At 40.9% G+C, this 12,971-nt stretch overlaps 1 protein-coding gene across 1 annotated transcript in view; it reads right to left on the bottom strand.

Moving 5' to 3' along the window:
* Positions 1–12,250, bottom strand: part of LOC108043929 (echinoderm microtubule-associated protein-like CG42247) — a 43,278-nt gene extending 31,028 nt beyond the window's left edge. The window contains exon 1 of the mRNA XM_044461580.1: positions 11,077–12,250. Within this exon, the coding sequence (XP_044317515.1) occupies positions 11,077–11,940 (864 nt within the window). The 5' untranslated portion in view covers positions 11,941–12,250. The remainder of the gene's footprint in view (positions 1–11,076) is intronic.
* Positions 12,251–12,971: the final 721 nt, after the last annotated feature.

Genomic DNA, 12,971 nt, shown 5'->3' with positions numbered 1-12,971 from the left:
ATTATTTGCAGGTGAACGAGAAAGTTTTCCTTCGGAAATAATGGATGGATAAGGACAACGATTATGCAAAAACACGCAATATGCTTATATTTATGAGAAAGTATAATAATTTAAACAGTATTCTACAATAAAATTTTAAGTACTTTTAGAAAGTTTAGTTCTATCTCACTGTCTCCTTGAGATAAAGAAGAACATTTTCTTAAAGAAAAACATTTGACTATAGAAAGTTATGTAAAATTGTTTAGAAAATTGAATTTGGACGCTTTTTTTTTAAATACATAAGTGCACTTTTCTTTACAATTTCATTCATATTGTAGGTCGTCTGTGCACTCAAATGTTATTTAATTATCCAATTATTATTATGTTATAAAAAGAATTAAGAGTTGCAATAAAATCAGATTATGAACATGACGTTATTATTTTCAAACTAAAAAAACGTGTGTATCTCAACACAAATAAAAATGATTTATTTAACTCGATAGTAAATAATCCAGCAAACAAAAAATAATTTCTTGTTTAATGTCAGTTGTAATATACCTTTTTTTAAATAATAAATTTACCAATGCCCTACTATGGGAAGTATTAAATCGTATCTTTTAACATAAGATACCCACATTTAAAGCAGCGATATTTTTAAGCCAATGTTTTAGTACCCAAGAAAGTACGCTATAAAAAGTTTCAGAGTAATGTCGACGCTGTGTTTTTATCAGACTAACTACAATTTAGTTCCCTTGTGCAGCGGGCCAGCTCTCTCGAGTGAAAGTTGTTGTCTAAGGGAAAAACAACGGAAGTTTGCCCCTCGACCCGCAACCCGCAACCCGCAACCCCTCCACTATCCGGGTACTTCCACTTTACCACTTGAGCCGCTTGACAACTTTCACCATTAGCGGAACAACGGACAAACACCAGCACACTCACTCACAATATGGCACACACAAGTCGAATTTGTAGTCAGCGCCATCAATTCGAGTTGAAGACATTCCCCAGCCGCTTTTCCAGCTTTTCCAGTGCCCCCCAAAAATCCACCTCCTTTCTCGAGGCCTGTGTTTTATTGCTCTGTGCGCTTTGAAAACGACAAGAATGTTTGCCGAGTGCTTTACAGCACCACGGTCCGGTGGATTGAGTTGTTTTGCATAGTTTAAAGCGAGTGACGTCAGTGGCAGAATTATGAAAATATTATAGGGAGCAAGTGGGCTGCACCTCCAACCCCAAAATTGCCTAAATCGGGGGTGTGCTTCTGTAAATAATTTATTTATTCAGCCGCCTCTCGGCCAAAACCGTTTAGACGACTTCCCTGGCTGCGGGGAATTTGTTGTCATTTATTACAGTTGCTGCCAGTTGGCCACTTGCTTTTTTGGCAACACCCAAGTCTGTGTTGCCAAACGTAGTAGGAATAAACAAATAACCAAATAACCAAAAAAAAATTCCAACAAATTCTAATTACTGTCATTTGGCTCTGGTCTAAGTTTTTCACAGAGTCTGCGGCTTGGGTCTTGGCAATTTGTGCTTTGGCCCAGCATAAATTGGCTTCCGAGCAGCCAAAAACTTATGCGCTTTTTTTGATTAAGTTAATATATTTTAATTTTGTTTTATGGCAACGGAAAGTAGTAAAAACGAGTGGAATTATTACAGCTCATCTTGAACAAAAACAAAAGTCGTTTAGCATTTATGGACCAGTCAAAGTGAAGCACTTTAGCGGACATTTCAATGAGGGAAAATGGCAAAATGAGAGTGTATCTCCGATGATTTAAATTGCCAATTCTAATTCCCCTTTCACGGGAGGGGTAGGCAAATAAGTTCAACCCTTTTTATGTAGCTCACTCGATAAATTTTTATAGTTTCTGTTTCTGCCGCCGATGGCACTCTGAAGCCTTCCGCAGTTTAAACTGTCCTCGGCTATTTATACAACCCAGCTCCTTGTTGTTGCTGCCGTTGCAATTAAAAACGCTGATATATGTTCTTTTTACAATTCAATAAATTTACGCAATGCTTTACGATGCCAGTCAACCCGGCGAACCTTCTCCTGGCTTTTAATGCAATATTTGTGTTCGCCTGTGCGCGCTTTTTGTATACAATTTATTTTGACTCTGTGGCGCGGCGAAACGATTCAGAATCTTGCAAACCAATGACAGTTTAATTAATTGCCGCACTGTAATGCGTTTTAAATTGTCATGTTTATACAGAAAAATGCTGCGAGGCTCTCTGTATTGGTCCAGCATGTCCTTTTTGTTTGTGGGCGAGTGAAAGGACGAGAGCTCACGGTATGTCCTTTTATTGCCAGTGTGTGGGTGGCTCAATGCCTGGTTGTGGAACAATAGCAGAAACGGCGAAGTGGAAACTTTTGTAGAATGAGCTTATTATAATATCAAGGAAATGTTTTCCCTGTTTTTGGAAATATTGATAAAACTTATTTTTCCAAGTTTTTTTTATTAATGGAAATTCAGAATGTCTTTCTTTTATTAATAGAATAATTTATAATAAATTTGATGAATTTCTTATTAAGCCTTTTGCAAATGGCTGACAAATATGTTTTTTATTATTTCAATTTTCAGCCCATAGCCCATTTGCAGCCACATTTAATAGCCCAATATCCAAATTAGCCCATTGTAGGCCGTTTACTCGCAGGAGGATGTTTATGGGCCAGGGATGGCTGGCTGTTAATATTGTTTTTCATTTGTGTTTCATTGTTTTTAATAATTGTTATTATTGTCCGGGGTTGTTTTTCGATTTCAACACCTCCATATTTTCATAGGAATTCGCACATGCGGTCGCTGCCACCCGCCGCCCGAATCGCTAATGCAATTTCAATGGCCGCAAACTACAACAACTAGCCATTTAAATGTCAACCGCAATGAGGATCGAGTGAATATATATGAATATTCACATATTATTATGCACCACATCTGTGCATATGTGTGCGTTAAGCCATGGCATGCAACTGTTCTGATTTGATAAGACGCTTAAGTGCTTTGCCTGGACTAATTTATTAAAGTGCTTTATTAATGCCCTTACGAAATCCCAGGCCCAATTGCGTCGAGGCATCTGGATGTTCCTAATTGTGAGTCCTGCCCGAAGGAAAACAACAGCAGGCCAACAACAATGGCGGTCTGGGTCACATTTTCCAAGCCAATGCGGCTGCAACACGGCGAATGCGTAATATTAATAGGCGTCTACGTAAGCAAAATCTCATGGCTCCCGTTCCTCGTTTCCATGGTTGTTGTTGCCGCTGTTGTTGCTGTAGCTTTTGCCATAATTGCAAAACGCCTTAAGGCTATAGACGCGTTCGAGCCAGTACATATGTCTACACATATGTAAACACATAATTATGACTTCAGAGGGTTGATTGAGCACTCTTACGGACTAACGGATTTTTAATTAAAGGGATTATGTGGTTAAAGTCACTATCTGAATATAGTTTGACCAATGAACTTAACATAAAGGTAAATTTTCCTAAACCACTTTTGTTAGGTGTTCGATTTGCAATAGAAATAATACGATTACATAAACTTATTTAAAAAATAATGCTAATGCAATTTAGCTTAATGTGAAACGATTAATAATTTGTACTAGTTAAAAAAATAAAAGAATTAAAAAAAAATAATTTTATATATTTTAGGGATATGATAATTAATGCTTTGCCAGTTTTGTGAAAATAGATTGAAAACTTTAAACGTGATCTTGAAGTTTTTACGACGAGAATATTTTTATATTTCGAAATGATTACCTTATAAGGAAGCCCTTTTATTTTATCTTCAAATAACTCGAATAACTTCCCTCTCTTTCTTAGAGCAACATTTCCGCCTCTTGCACCTTCATTATGTGCGCAGCAAGATAAACACGTATATATATTATGTTTTCTCATACATATACGCATATTGTTCACCAATTTGGCGACTCAATTTGAACTTGACTCCAATTAATTTCGAAGGCGTGACACAAATTGTTTGTTATTGTTCCTGGCCTGAAAGCCATTTAATTATAGTAATGTAATTTTTTAATAATCGAATCTATCCACAGACCGGAGCAATTATTTCGGGGCCTTTTCAGTCGACCTGATTGGCAAACAATTTTAAATGAAAAAGTGCAGCAGCAACGCACAGCGAAAAAAATGGCACCCAACAACAAATTAAGAATGCGATGAAAGGCGGCAATTAAACGGTAAAAATCCAGTTGCCGGGATGCGATTTCCCCGCCCCCTCCCCCGCTGACCAGCCTCTCCAGAATCCCCTGAATATCCTGATGCTGCAGCAGTTACGTGTGCCAACTGTCAATGCAATCAGTAGCCGTAATGCTGCACCGGGCGGACAACTCAAAAATGTAAATCAAGCATGGCTCTGATGACGTAGTCAGAAAATCATTAAAATGAGCCCACAATGGCACCAGTAGATCCGCCCGAGAAGAGTCAGCAGCGGTCAACAACGCAGGACAGCAGGAAACAAAAAAAAAAGACCAGTCTGTGTTTATATTTGTGCCGAGCAATTAAAAAATCATTGCAGCAGCAGCAAACAAGCGGGATAAGTTAAGGAGTACGGGATGTTATGAACTACGTGGTGATGCTTAAGAGAAGCTTAAATGGAGACTATTAAATACTGTTTATCTGGGGAATTTAAATACCATTCTATAAATATCTAAAGTTGCATTTAATATATATTTTGTCAATGAATGTCCACAATAAATGTCAAGCTTTGTGGTTTCTAGTATAAATTATAGTTTATAGAGAACAAATATATTATTATTATACTTAGTTATAAATTTAATTCCACATAGTAGTAAACCAAAAGCTAGTTCTGTTCAAAGAGAATTTGCTTCTCACTTTAATTTAAAGCTAAATTAATCAGTTATTTTTTGGTCGTTTGTGACGCATGAGCTTAAATGGTAAATAAATTAGTTTCCAAATATATATTCCCTCACACTTCACTCAATCAATGGGTATTGAGTATGAAATGCTCTTGTAATTGTGAAGCACACAAACGTGCATTACTCATACGCCCTGGTGGTCTGCACCTTTTGTTAAAACCGTCGAGTTGAAGGGAGGGGAAATCAAGGGGTGGAAAAGGGAAGGGTTTGGGCAGGAAAAAGGCACCTCTGGAGGCAACTGAGATTTTGTCGTGGCATTGTAAGTGAAAAGGATCACGACCACGCAAATGCGCAATTTATGTCGTCAGGTGCAGTCAACGGACACAGCTGTCCCTGGTCCCCCTTCACCATTTAGCCCCCTTTCGCCGCCTCTTTGCCACCCCCCTGTTAGCCAAAGTCAACTATCTGAACCCACACCATTGCTCCCCCAGCTGGTTCATCCACATTTCACATCCCTGGCGCGTGCAACACGTAAATGGCAGCGAAATTTATCAAACGCTTTATAGCCCAAAGGCAAGCTCCGAAGTTTTTGGCTTGCTGCGGTGGGGAAAGGGATGGAGGTGAGGGCGGAAAAGCTGGGAAATAGCGGAGACAGAGGTGCGGTATTCGGGTCTGTTGGGCTTAATCTTGTTCACATGTCACTGCAGCTTGTTTGGTCATAAGTTGGCCGCCTCTTGCCCACGCAGCAGGAAAAAATAATTGACGTGAAATCTGGTCGCTCGCCTTTCACCCGCTTTTGCCCACTTTCTCCGCCGATTACCACCCTCTGCCCACTTTATATGCAGTTAATTACAACGTCGCTGACCTTGCGTGCTGCATGCCCCGCATTTGGCTTTTGTTCTCTTGCCATGCCGCTCACGTTTGTGCCAAAAATCTTAATTTCTTTGCGGCTCTGCGTGTCCATTTTCTTGGCCAACAGTTTTTCGGGGTGCAGCGGAAAACAAAGCAAAAGTCCTGGCCATCATTCATAATTGGCGTGCTGCACCTTTAAGGCGTATTTATGGCACAGTGGCATTATCGGTCAGCAGAATTCTGGGGCTTGCTGCTAAATTGCACGATATATATCTAATTTCACGCCGAAATTGGTCAGCAAGGGGAATTTAAATGGAATTTCATATTGGGGTCAAGAAAGAAATTTATAAATGGCAATGCAACTATTTTCGAGGGTGTGGTTTCAGATGAGCGAAACAAATTAAGCAAAAATACAAAGTGGAGAGTTTATTAAAGCCCTTGTTCATTTTATACAAAACCAACTATTTTGTTTTTCGTTTTTGAACAATGCCTTTTCCTTTTAATAATTTAATGGCACGATACATTTTTACTTTCCTACAAAATTGGTCAGTTCTCGGATTTAAATGAAATTTATTATTGGGGTCAAGACGGAAACTTCTTAATTGCATGGATTCCCATTTTATGGATGCGGTTAAGGAATAACATTTACTACTTATATATTTCTGTAGCCTTGCTATAAGCAATGGACTTCTATTTAGTTTTAAATCAATAATATTTGCGTAGCCCTCGGCTAAAATGAAATGATCACAAATATAAGATAATAAAAAAGGGTTTTGAAAAATTGTATTTTTATCCAAGCCCGCATTCTTATGGTTCTTATTAAATTTATTAAGAGATTATTATTATTCAGTTCTTCTGAGAAAATGTAAACCATAAACAAATTATAAGAATATGAAAATGAAAAATTGTTAAGGCGACAGCAAACTTGGATTCCTTTCAGAGCAAGCTAACAAATTCCATTAATGCTCGTTAATCCCATCCCCATTATTTTCCCTGGGCTCCTTGGAACAACAGAAAACGTCCGCTCTATTGTCTGAAAATTCTTCTGTCTCATCCCACGGTTTTCCCGACCTTCGCAGCATGGTTAGAAATTTAAATTTTGATTACAAGCTGTGAGCGCGGGCCACCCACTCCGCGTTTTGGGCGCCCAACGGAGCAATTATTTGGCGAGCTTGACAAGGTTAATGCAATTTGCTGCACCCAAAATCATTCAAATTTCGCCGTTTGGCGTGAGTCTCGTCACGCATGCCTGGTTGAATAAATTATCATAAATGATTTTGTAAACAGTTTTCGCCTGCGCTGCTCGGCCGCAAAATGAATTTATATTATTAGCCAGCCCGACTGCACTTTGCGCCTGGCCTGCCCCGATTTCTTGGCCCTCCTGTTCAGCGTACTTTGCATACATTTTTAATTTCCCTAAGTGAAACGCCACAAGTTTTCAAGTTGGCCTTTTTCGCGTGAGAGCGCCCGAAGTGCCGGCTGATTTTCTATGCATTTTCCCATTTGATGAGTATATATGTGCCCGCTGCTCCATTGTTCTTTGTAGCCTTTTGTACCACGGCGTGGAGCCCACGAACTCACCCGGCGGATCCCCTTTGGTTGCCAAAGAGAGCGCCACTGGCTCATAGTAAGTTTTGATTTCAGGCGGGGCAGCGAATCGAGCGGGGCATCACACTCGGAGAAAATGCCAGTGATCATGGAATCCAGTTAGGGGGAATGCAAAATTCTTTCAGATAAACTGCTACCTAATCCAATAAAGCATGGCTTAAAACACAATTAGTACATTCTCCAATCACATCTGCATGGCAATTAAAATCTCATTAATTAAATATTTATCCCATTTAAACTCGCTTTTTTCCGTTGGTTTTCATTTGGTTTGTGAAGACTGTTTATACCCGTTACTCGTAGAGTAAAAGGGTATATTGTATTCGTGCAAAAGTATGTAACAGCTAGAAGGAAGCGTTTCCGGCCCTATAAAGTATATATATTCTTGTTCAGGATCACTAGCCGAGTCGATCTAGCCGTGTCCGTCTCTCCGTCTGTCCGTCTGTCTGTCTGTCCGTATGAACGCTGAGATCTCGGAAACTATAAAAGCTAGAAGATTGGCATTTTGCATGTAGATTTTAGAAGTTCCTACGCAGCGCCAGTTTGTTTCAAAATGGTGCCACGCCCCCTTTAACGCCCACAATCGCTTATATACGATTTCAAAAATTTAAATATTTCCGAAAAGTAAAAATGCAGTTTTATTGTGTTTATTAATACCTATCGAAATGTAGAAGAAATTTTTCAAATCGGACCATTCGTTAAAAAGTTATGCGTGATCAAAGTTTCTATCTCCATCTTCCTCGCACTTCCTTTAGCTGAGTAACGGGTATCTGATAGTCGGGGCACCCGACTATAGCGTTCTCTCTTGTTTTAATTTTAGTTCCCGCCGTTTGCTCAAACGGCAGAAGATTTTGTCAAACTGGTCCTTTTAATTCAAAGATGCAGGTTAAGACACCGTTTCGAGATCTTCCTACTACAAGTTCGAGAAAACTCGCATAATCCATATTTTCCCGTTTTAAATTAAAGCTTTACTTTCCCAGCCAAAATTATATGGATGAGTGGAGTAGTGTGATTGCTATCCTATTTCTTGAGACGTTTTAATTACTTGTGCTTTAAAAACTATCGATTTTGTATGATAAACTTTAAAAATGCAATTTCCTTTTGACGTTATGGACTTCCATTTCATAAGTTAATTAAAAATACCTCTAAAGCAAAAAAAACAACAGATCCAGATACTCTTGTGAGGAAAGTGTGTTAACTTAAATATCTTATGTTTAGAGCAGTATTTTCCCAAGTGCACTCTGCATTCTCCATGCTGTGCTTTTGTTTGCTAGCCTCGGGCCAGGCGCGCAATTGCCTTTGCCGTAGCGAGTTGCAGTTGAAGTCGAGGCCGGAGTCGAAGTAGGAGTCGGAGCTAGGCATCCCGTAGTGGAGCCCGGAGGAGAGCCCGCAACTTGGGGGAAGAAGGGTGCTCGGGGCATTGCTGGATGAAATGGTGGCTTTTTTAGATGCCACCACTCTTTGTCTCGAGCCCTGGAACACAACGTCTTTGGCTCACGCTTCGACTGCAATAAACGCATAGCTGGCGTTGGCTTTTGACTTGGTCGTTATCGATTAGGATTGGCTGCAGCATCTTCTGCCACTTCCACTCCGCACCACCATCACCCGCTTACAACGTTTGTCAAACGGAAGGTGGAAACTTTTTCGATAGTGGTTCCGGGACATGTAGGATGTGCGGACGCTTGATTGCTGTGCCCGCATGATGATGATTTGTGTGGACTTTTTTTGGCCAAATGTCTGGGCCAGATGTAAAAAATGGCCTTTACAGTCAACTATTTGAATAGCATTTGATTGAAATTTATGCAAAAGTCAACACACAAACGGACTCCTCGAAAAGAATGAAAAGCTTCAATAAACAAATGATTGGGTCAGTTATTTACTTAGTATACATTTTATGGTCCTTTCATAAAAGATAAAGATATTGCTCCAAATGTATTTACCAAAAATAAATTACTAAATGGTATAGACAACTTTTAATCAAAATGTGAATATTTCAAAAATAATTTATAAAGTTGAACTATAGATAGTTATTGAACTAATAAAATCTGTTCTGGCAAAATTAGTTAACCTGTTTTTCAGATCTTATTATACCCTTGCAGAGGGTATTATAATTTTGGTCAGAAGTTTGTAACGCAGTGAAGGAGACGTTTCCGACCCTATAAAGTATATATATTCTTGATCAGGATCAATAGCCAAGCATCAATATAGCCATGTCCGTCTGTTTCAATACCGTTTGCAAGCTCAGTTTAAAAGCTAGCGATCTGAAACTTTCACAGTTGTCTTAAAACATGTGTACGCAGATAAAATTTGAAAACCGCCCCGATCGGTTGTCTATATCCTATAGCTTCCATAGGAACAATCGGATATAACTTTCAAGAATGGAAGATATTTCGCGCAGTGTAAAAGCTATTGACATGAATCTTTCCAAATCGTTTTTTTTATGCATACCTTGATTAGAGTAAAAGCACGTGACGATCAGACGTCTATATCCTATAGCTCCCATAGGAACAACAGGGTGAAATCGGTCCAAATTTGATGATTTTCTGAATTTTTCGCGTAGTGTGTAAGCTACTGACATAAATGTTTCCAAGTCTTATTTATTTACGCATATCTTGATTAGGGTAAAAGCGCTTGCCGATCGGACGTCTATTTCTTATAGCTTCCGTAGGAAAAATAGTTAAAGGCTGCGAAAGTATCCCTTTTTTTCTATTTTTATATGACATTTTTGCAGTATAAAAGCAATTGACATCAAACGATCCAATCTAGTTTATTTATGTATACCTTATTCCTTTCGCTACTTTTTCAGTTTTAGCAATTTCGGCTAAGTCTGCAAGGGTATTAAAACTTCGGCTTGCCGAAGTTAGCTTCCGTCCTCGTTTTTAAATTATACTCTTATATAGTCTATGTTTTTAAATCACAGTCAGCTCTATTTGCCATAAAAGCTTTGTTAAAAAGATTAAATGAAATGCTTTTCAGAAATGGAAAAGTTATTATTTACTCATGATTTCCAACGTAAGTCCTCTAAAACCTAAAAGTAATGTCGTTAACAAATATACATATCTTTAAAGATGACAAATTTAATAATTTTGGATAAATATTCAATATGAAATATAAAATATTAAACATATACTTGCTAACGGAAAAACTTTGATCCCTTCGACAGTTTTCGATAGCTCATGCCACATATCGATAGGCTGCCAGCTGACCCTTTTGCCCCAAAGAGCTGGGTTCCTTCGCTTAAGCCAAGATGCTCTTAAGACCAACTGTTCTCTTAGCCCTCTCGACTTTCAAGTAAGCCCAAGCCCACTCTCAGTCGACCATAAAAGCTAAGACCTAATTCCCGACTTGCCCTCGTCCCAAACGAAAAAGGCGTGCTAATTGTTGGTATTGTTTTGCAGGGCTAGACTCCCACAACTCCGAGAATGGAGGGTAAATAAGAGCGAGAGAAAACGAAAGTGCTTGCATGCAAAAATGCGGCAACACCGCCCAGCCAGCCCACCACCCACTCCGCCCCCAGGGACGCCCGCTGCCAAGGAAGAGGGAGCAAAACAAAGAAGCCAAAAGGCGAGCGCCGCCTTTGATTTTTAGGCCAAGTGACCAAGTTTTCTCACCCGTTTTGGAGTGGGACGCTGACCGCAAAAAAACGCCAAAACCTCGTATATAGTTTTATGTATGTTATACACACACACACCACACTCACTAAAATTATACCAAAATATTCAAATTTATATTGATTTTGCGCCTGACGTGAAAACGCTCACTTAAACTTCAAAATTATGGAAAGCGCTGAATGCAGAAATGCATGCCAATCTGGGGACTCACCTTGAAGGCCTTGAACGAGGATACGACATAGAAGGCTCCGTCCTCCAGCTCGTCCAGGTGGTACTTTCGGTCCCCGTCCATGGAGAAGACGTACCGGGCACCGCGTGGCAAGTCCATCTTGGGGGAGATCTTGTCGAGGAGGTTGTCCAGCGAGGTGACATCCCGGCCCGGGCGATAGCGGAGCTCCACGCCGGGGAAGAAGGGATCTCCGTTGCGGTAGAACACCACCCGGCGGGCCTTCCAATAGGAGAGGTTGTTGTAACGCGCGGCCGCCGCACTGGATATTTCCGGACGGGACTTGGACCGCACCAGCGGCACAACCGGCGGCTGCTCCGAGTTCTCGCTCATGTTGTCCAGATAGCCGGGACTGATGGCGCGGCTCTGCCGCCCACTGGTTGCACCTGTGCTCCCGTTCCGCTGCTGCCAGTAATCCGGCACCTGGCGATCTCCTCCTGCCACCTGCTCGCCGGCCGCTAAGTCCTCCGCCTCGTCATCGTACTGGGCGTTCTGAATCCGGAAGCTGGACGAAACAGGGCGCTTGGGACTCTTGGTAGGACTGCTGCGGTTGCTGTCGTTGCCGTTGACGTTGCCGTTGCTGTTGCTGTTGCTAGCGTGCTTGTTGATGTTGCTGCTGGCGTTGGTGTTGCCGTTGTGCAGATTATCGGCCAAATGGGGCTGCGTCGGTGGCGGCGAAACGTTTCCCTCGAGCGGTGCGTTCGGACTAATTTGTGGCATTGTTTGGCCGTCCAGAACGGACTCGTTACTGCCAGCCGCCACTTCTCCTTCTGCTCCATCGACCTCATCCTCGGCGGTCTGGGCCTGGCCCAAGCTGGCCATGTAGTCGTCGTTCTCTTCGTGGGACATTGCCCTGGTGTTGGTGAGTGTCCTGCTGCGGAGGCAGTCACGTCAGCGTTCTCTTAAGGTGCTTTCACTTGCCGACTTGGTGGCCCACCTTGCGTGCTAGGTTTGTTGTGGTCAAAAGGAATCGCTAAGGGCAGCGTCGCGTCGACGCAATGCAAAACTTGGAGCTCCAGGAGGGGAGCAACTTCTTCGAGTTTTGCTAGAGCCCGCAGTCGCTGGTTGTCCGGCGAAGTGCTAAGTTGCTGGGCCAACTGAAAGGGCATATATTTGATCAGAAATTCTTCTTACTTTCAGTAATATCAATAATGCTTTACAAATTGCCGAAGTTTTTTAAAGAGAATTTAGATTTATCTTGAGCTGTATTTAGGATAAGAATTAATATAAGCATACAAAATTATTAGAAAGGTCACAAAACACTTATTTAACTTTCTGAATACAATTTAATGACTAATTTTGCAAAAATTAAGTGGCTTGCATTGTTGAATCGTAAACGTTATGTGGTTTTATGAAAAGAGTTAAATTTATAAAAAAAATGTAAAGCCTTTTATCATAATTTCTTATGATATTGAAATAAAAATATCAAACACATCGGATTGAGATAAAAATGTTTTGAGAGCAAGTCAATTTATGGATACCGTCTTGAGTGTATATTCCCCTATTTAATATCTTTACTCATAATCATGAAGCATAGCATACATATGTCCTGCTCCTTGTTTCTCTCAAGCACTGCACTTAGAAATATCAACTGTTAGCCATGTCCTCACCCCCAGTGCAATCGATATGAAACGAGCTCTCGATGCAATGTGTCCAATGCTCCCATTGCCCAGGGCTCTTCAGAGTCCCACTCCCACTCCTCTCCGCTCCGTTCTCCTCACCCTTTACCTCTTCCCTATCAACTCCAGCACTCCACAGGACGATTCAATGGGCTGTCCGGCGAGCACTTGCCACTGCCTTTGTCCCAGTAAACAGGCCAAAGAGCCCCACTCAACCATTCGGCGTGGGCACTACAAACATTCACACTTCCCCGGGTCGAG

The sequence above is a fragment of the Drosophila rhopaloa genome, unplaced genomic scaffold (genome assembly GCF_018152115.1).
Source record: "Drosophila rhopaloa isolate 14029-0021.01 unplaced genomic scaffold, ASM1815211v1 contig_47, whole genome shotgun sequence".
NCBI lineage: Eukaryota > Metazoa > Arthropoda > Insecta > Diptera > Drosophilidae > Drosophila > Drosophila rhopaloa.
Note: the sequence above shows the minus strand (reverse complement) of the source record. Positions and strands in the feature narration are given on the sequence as shown.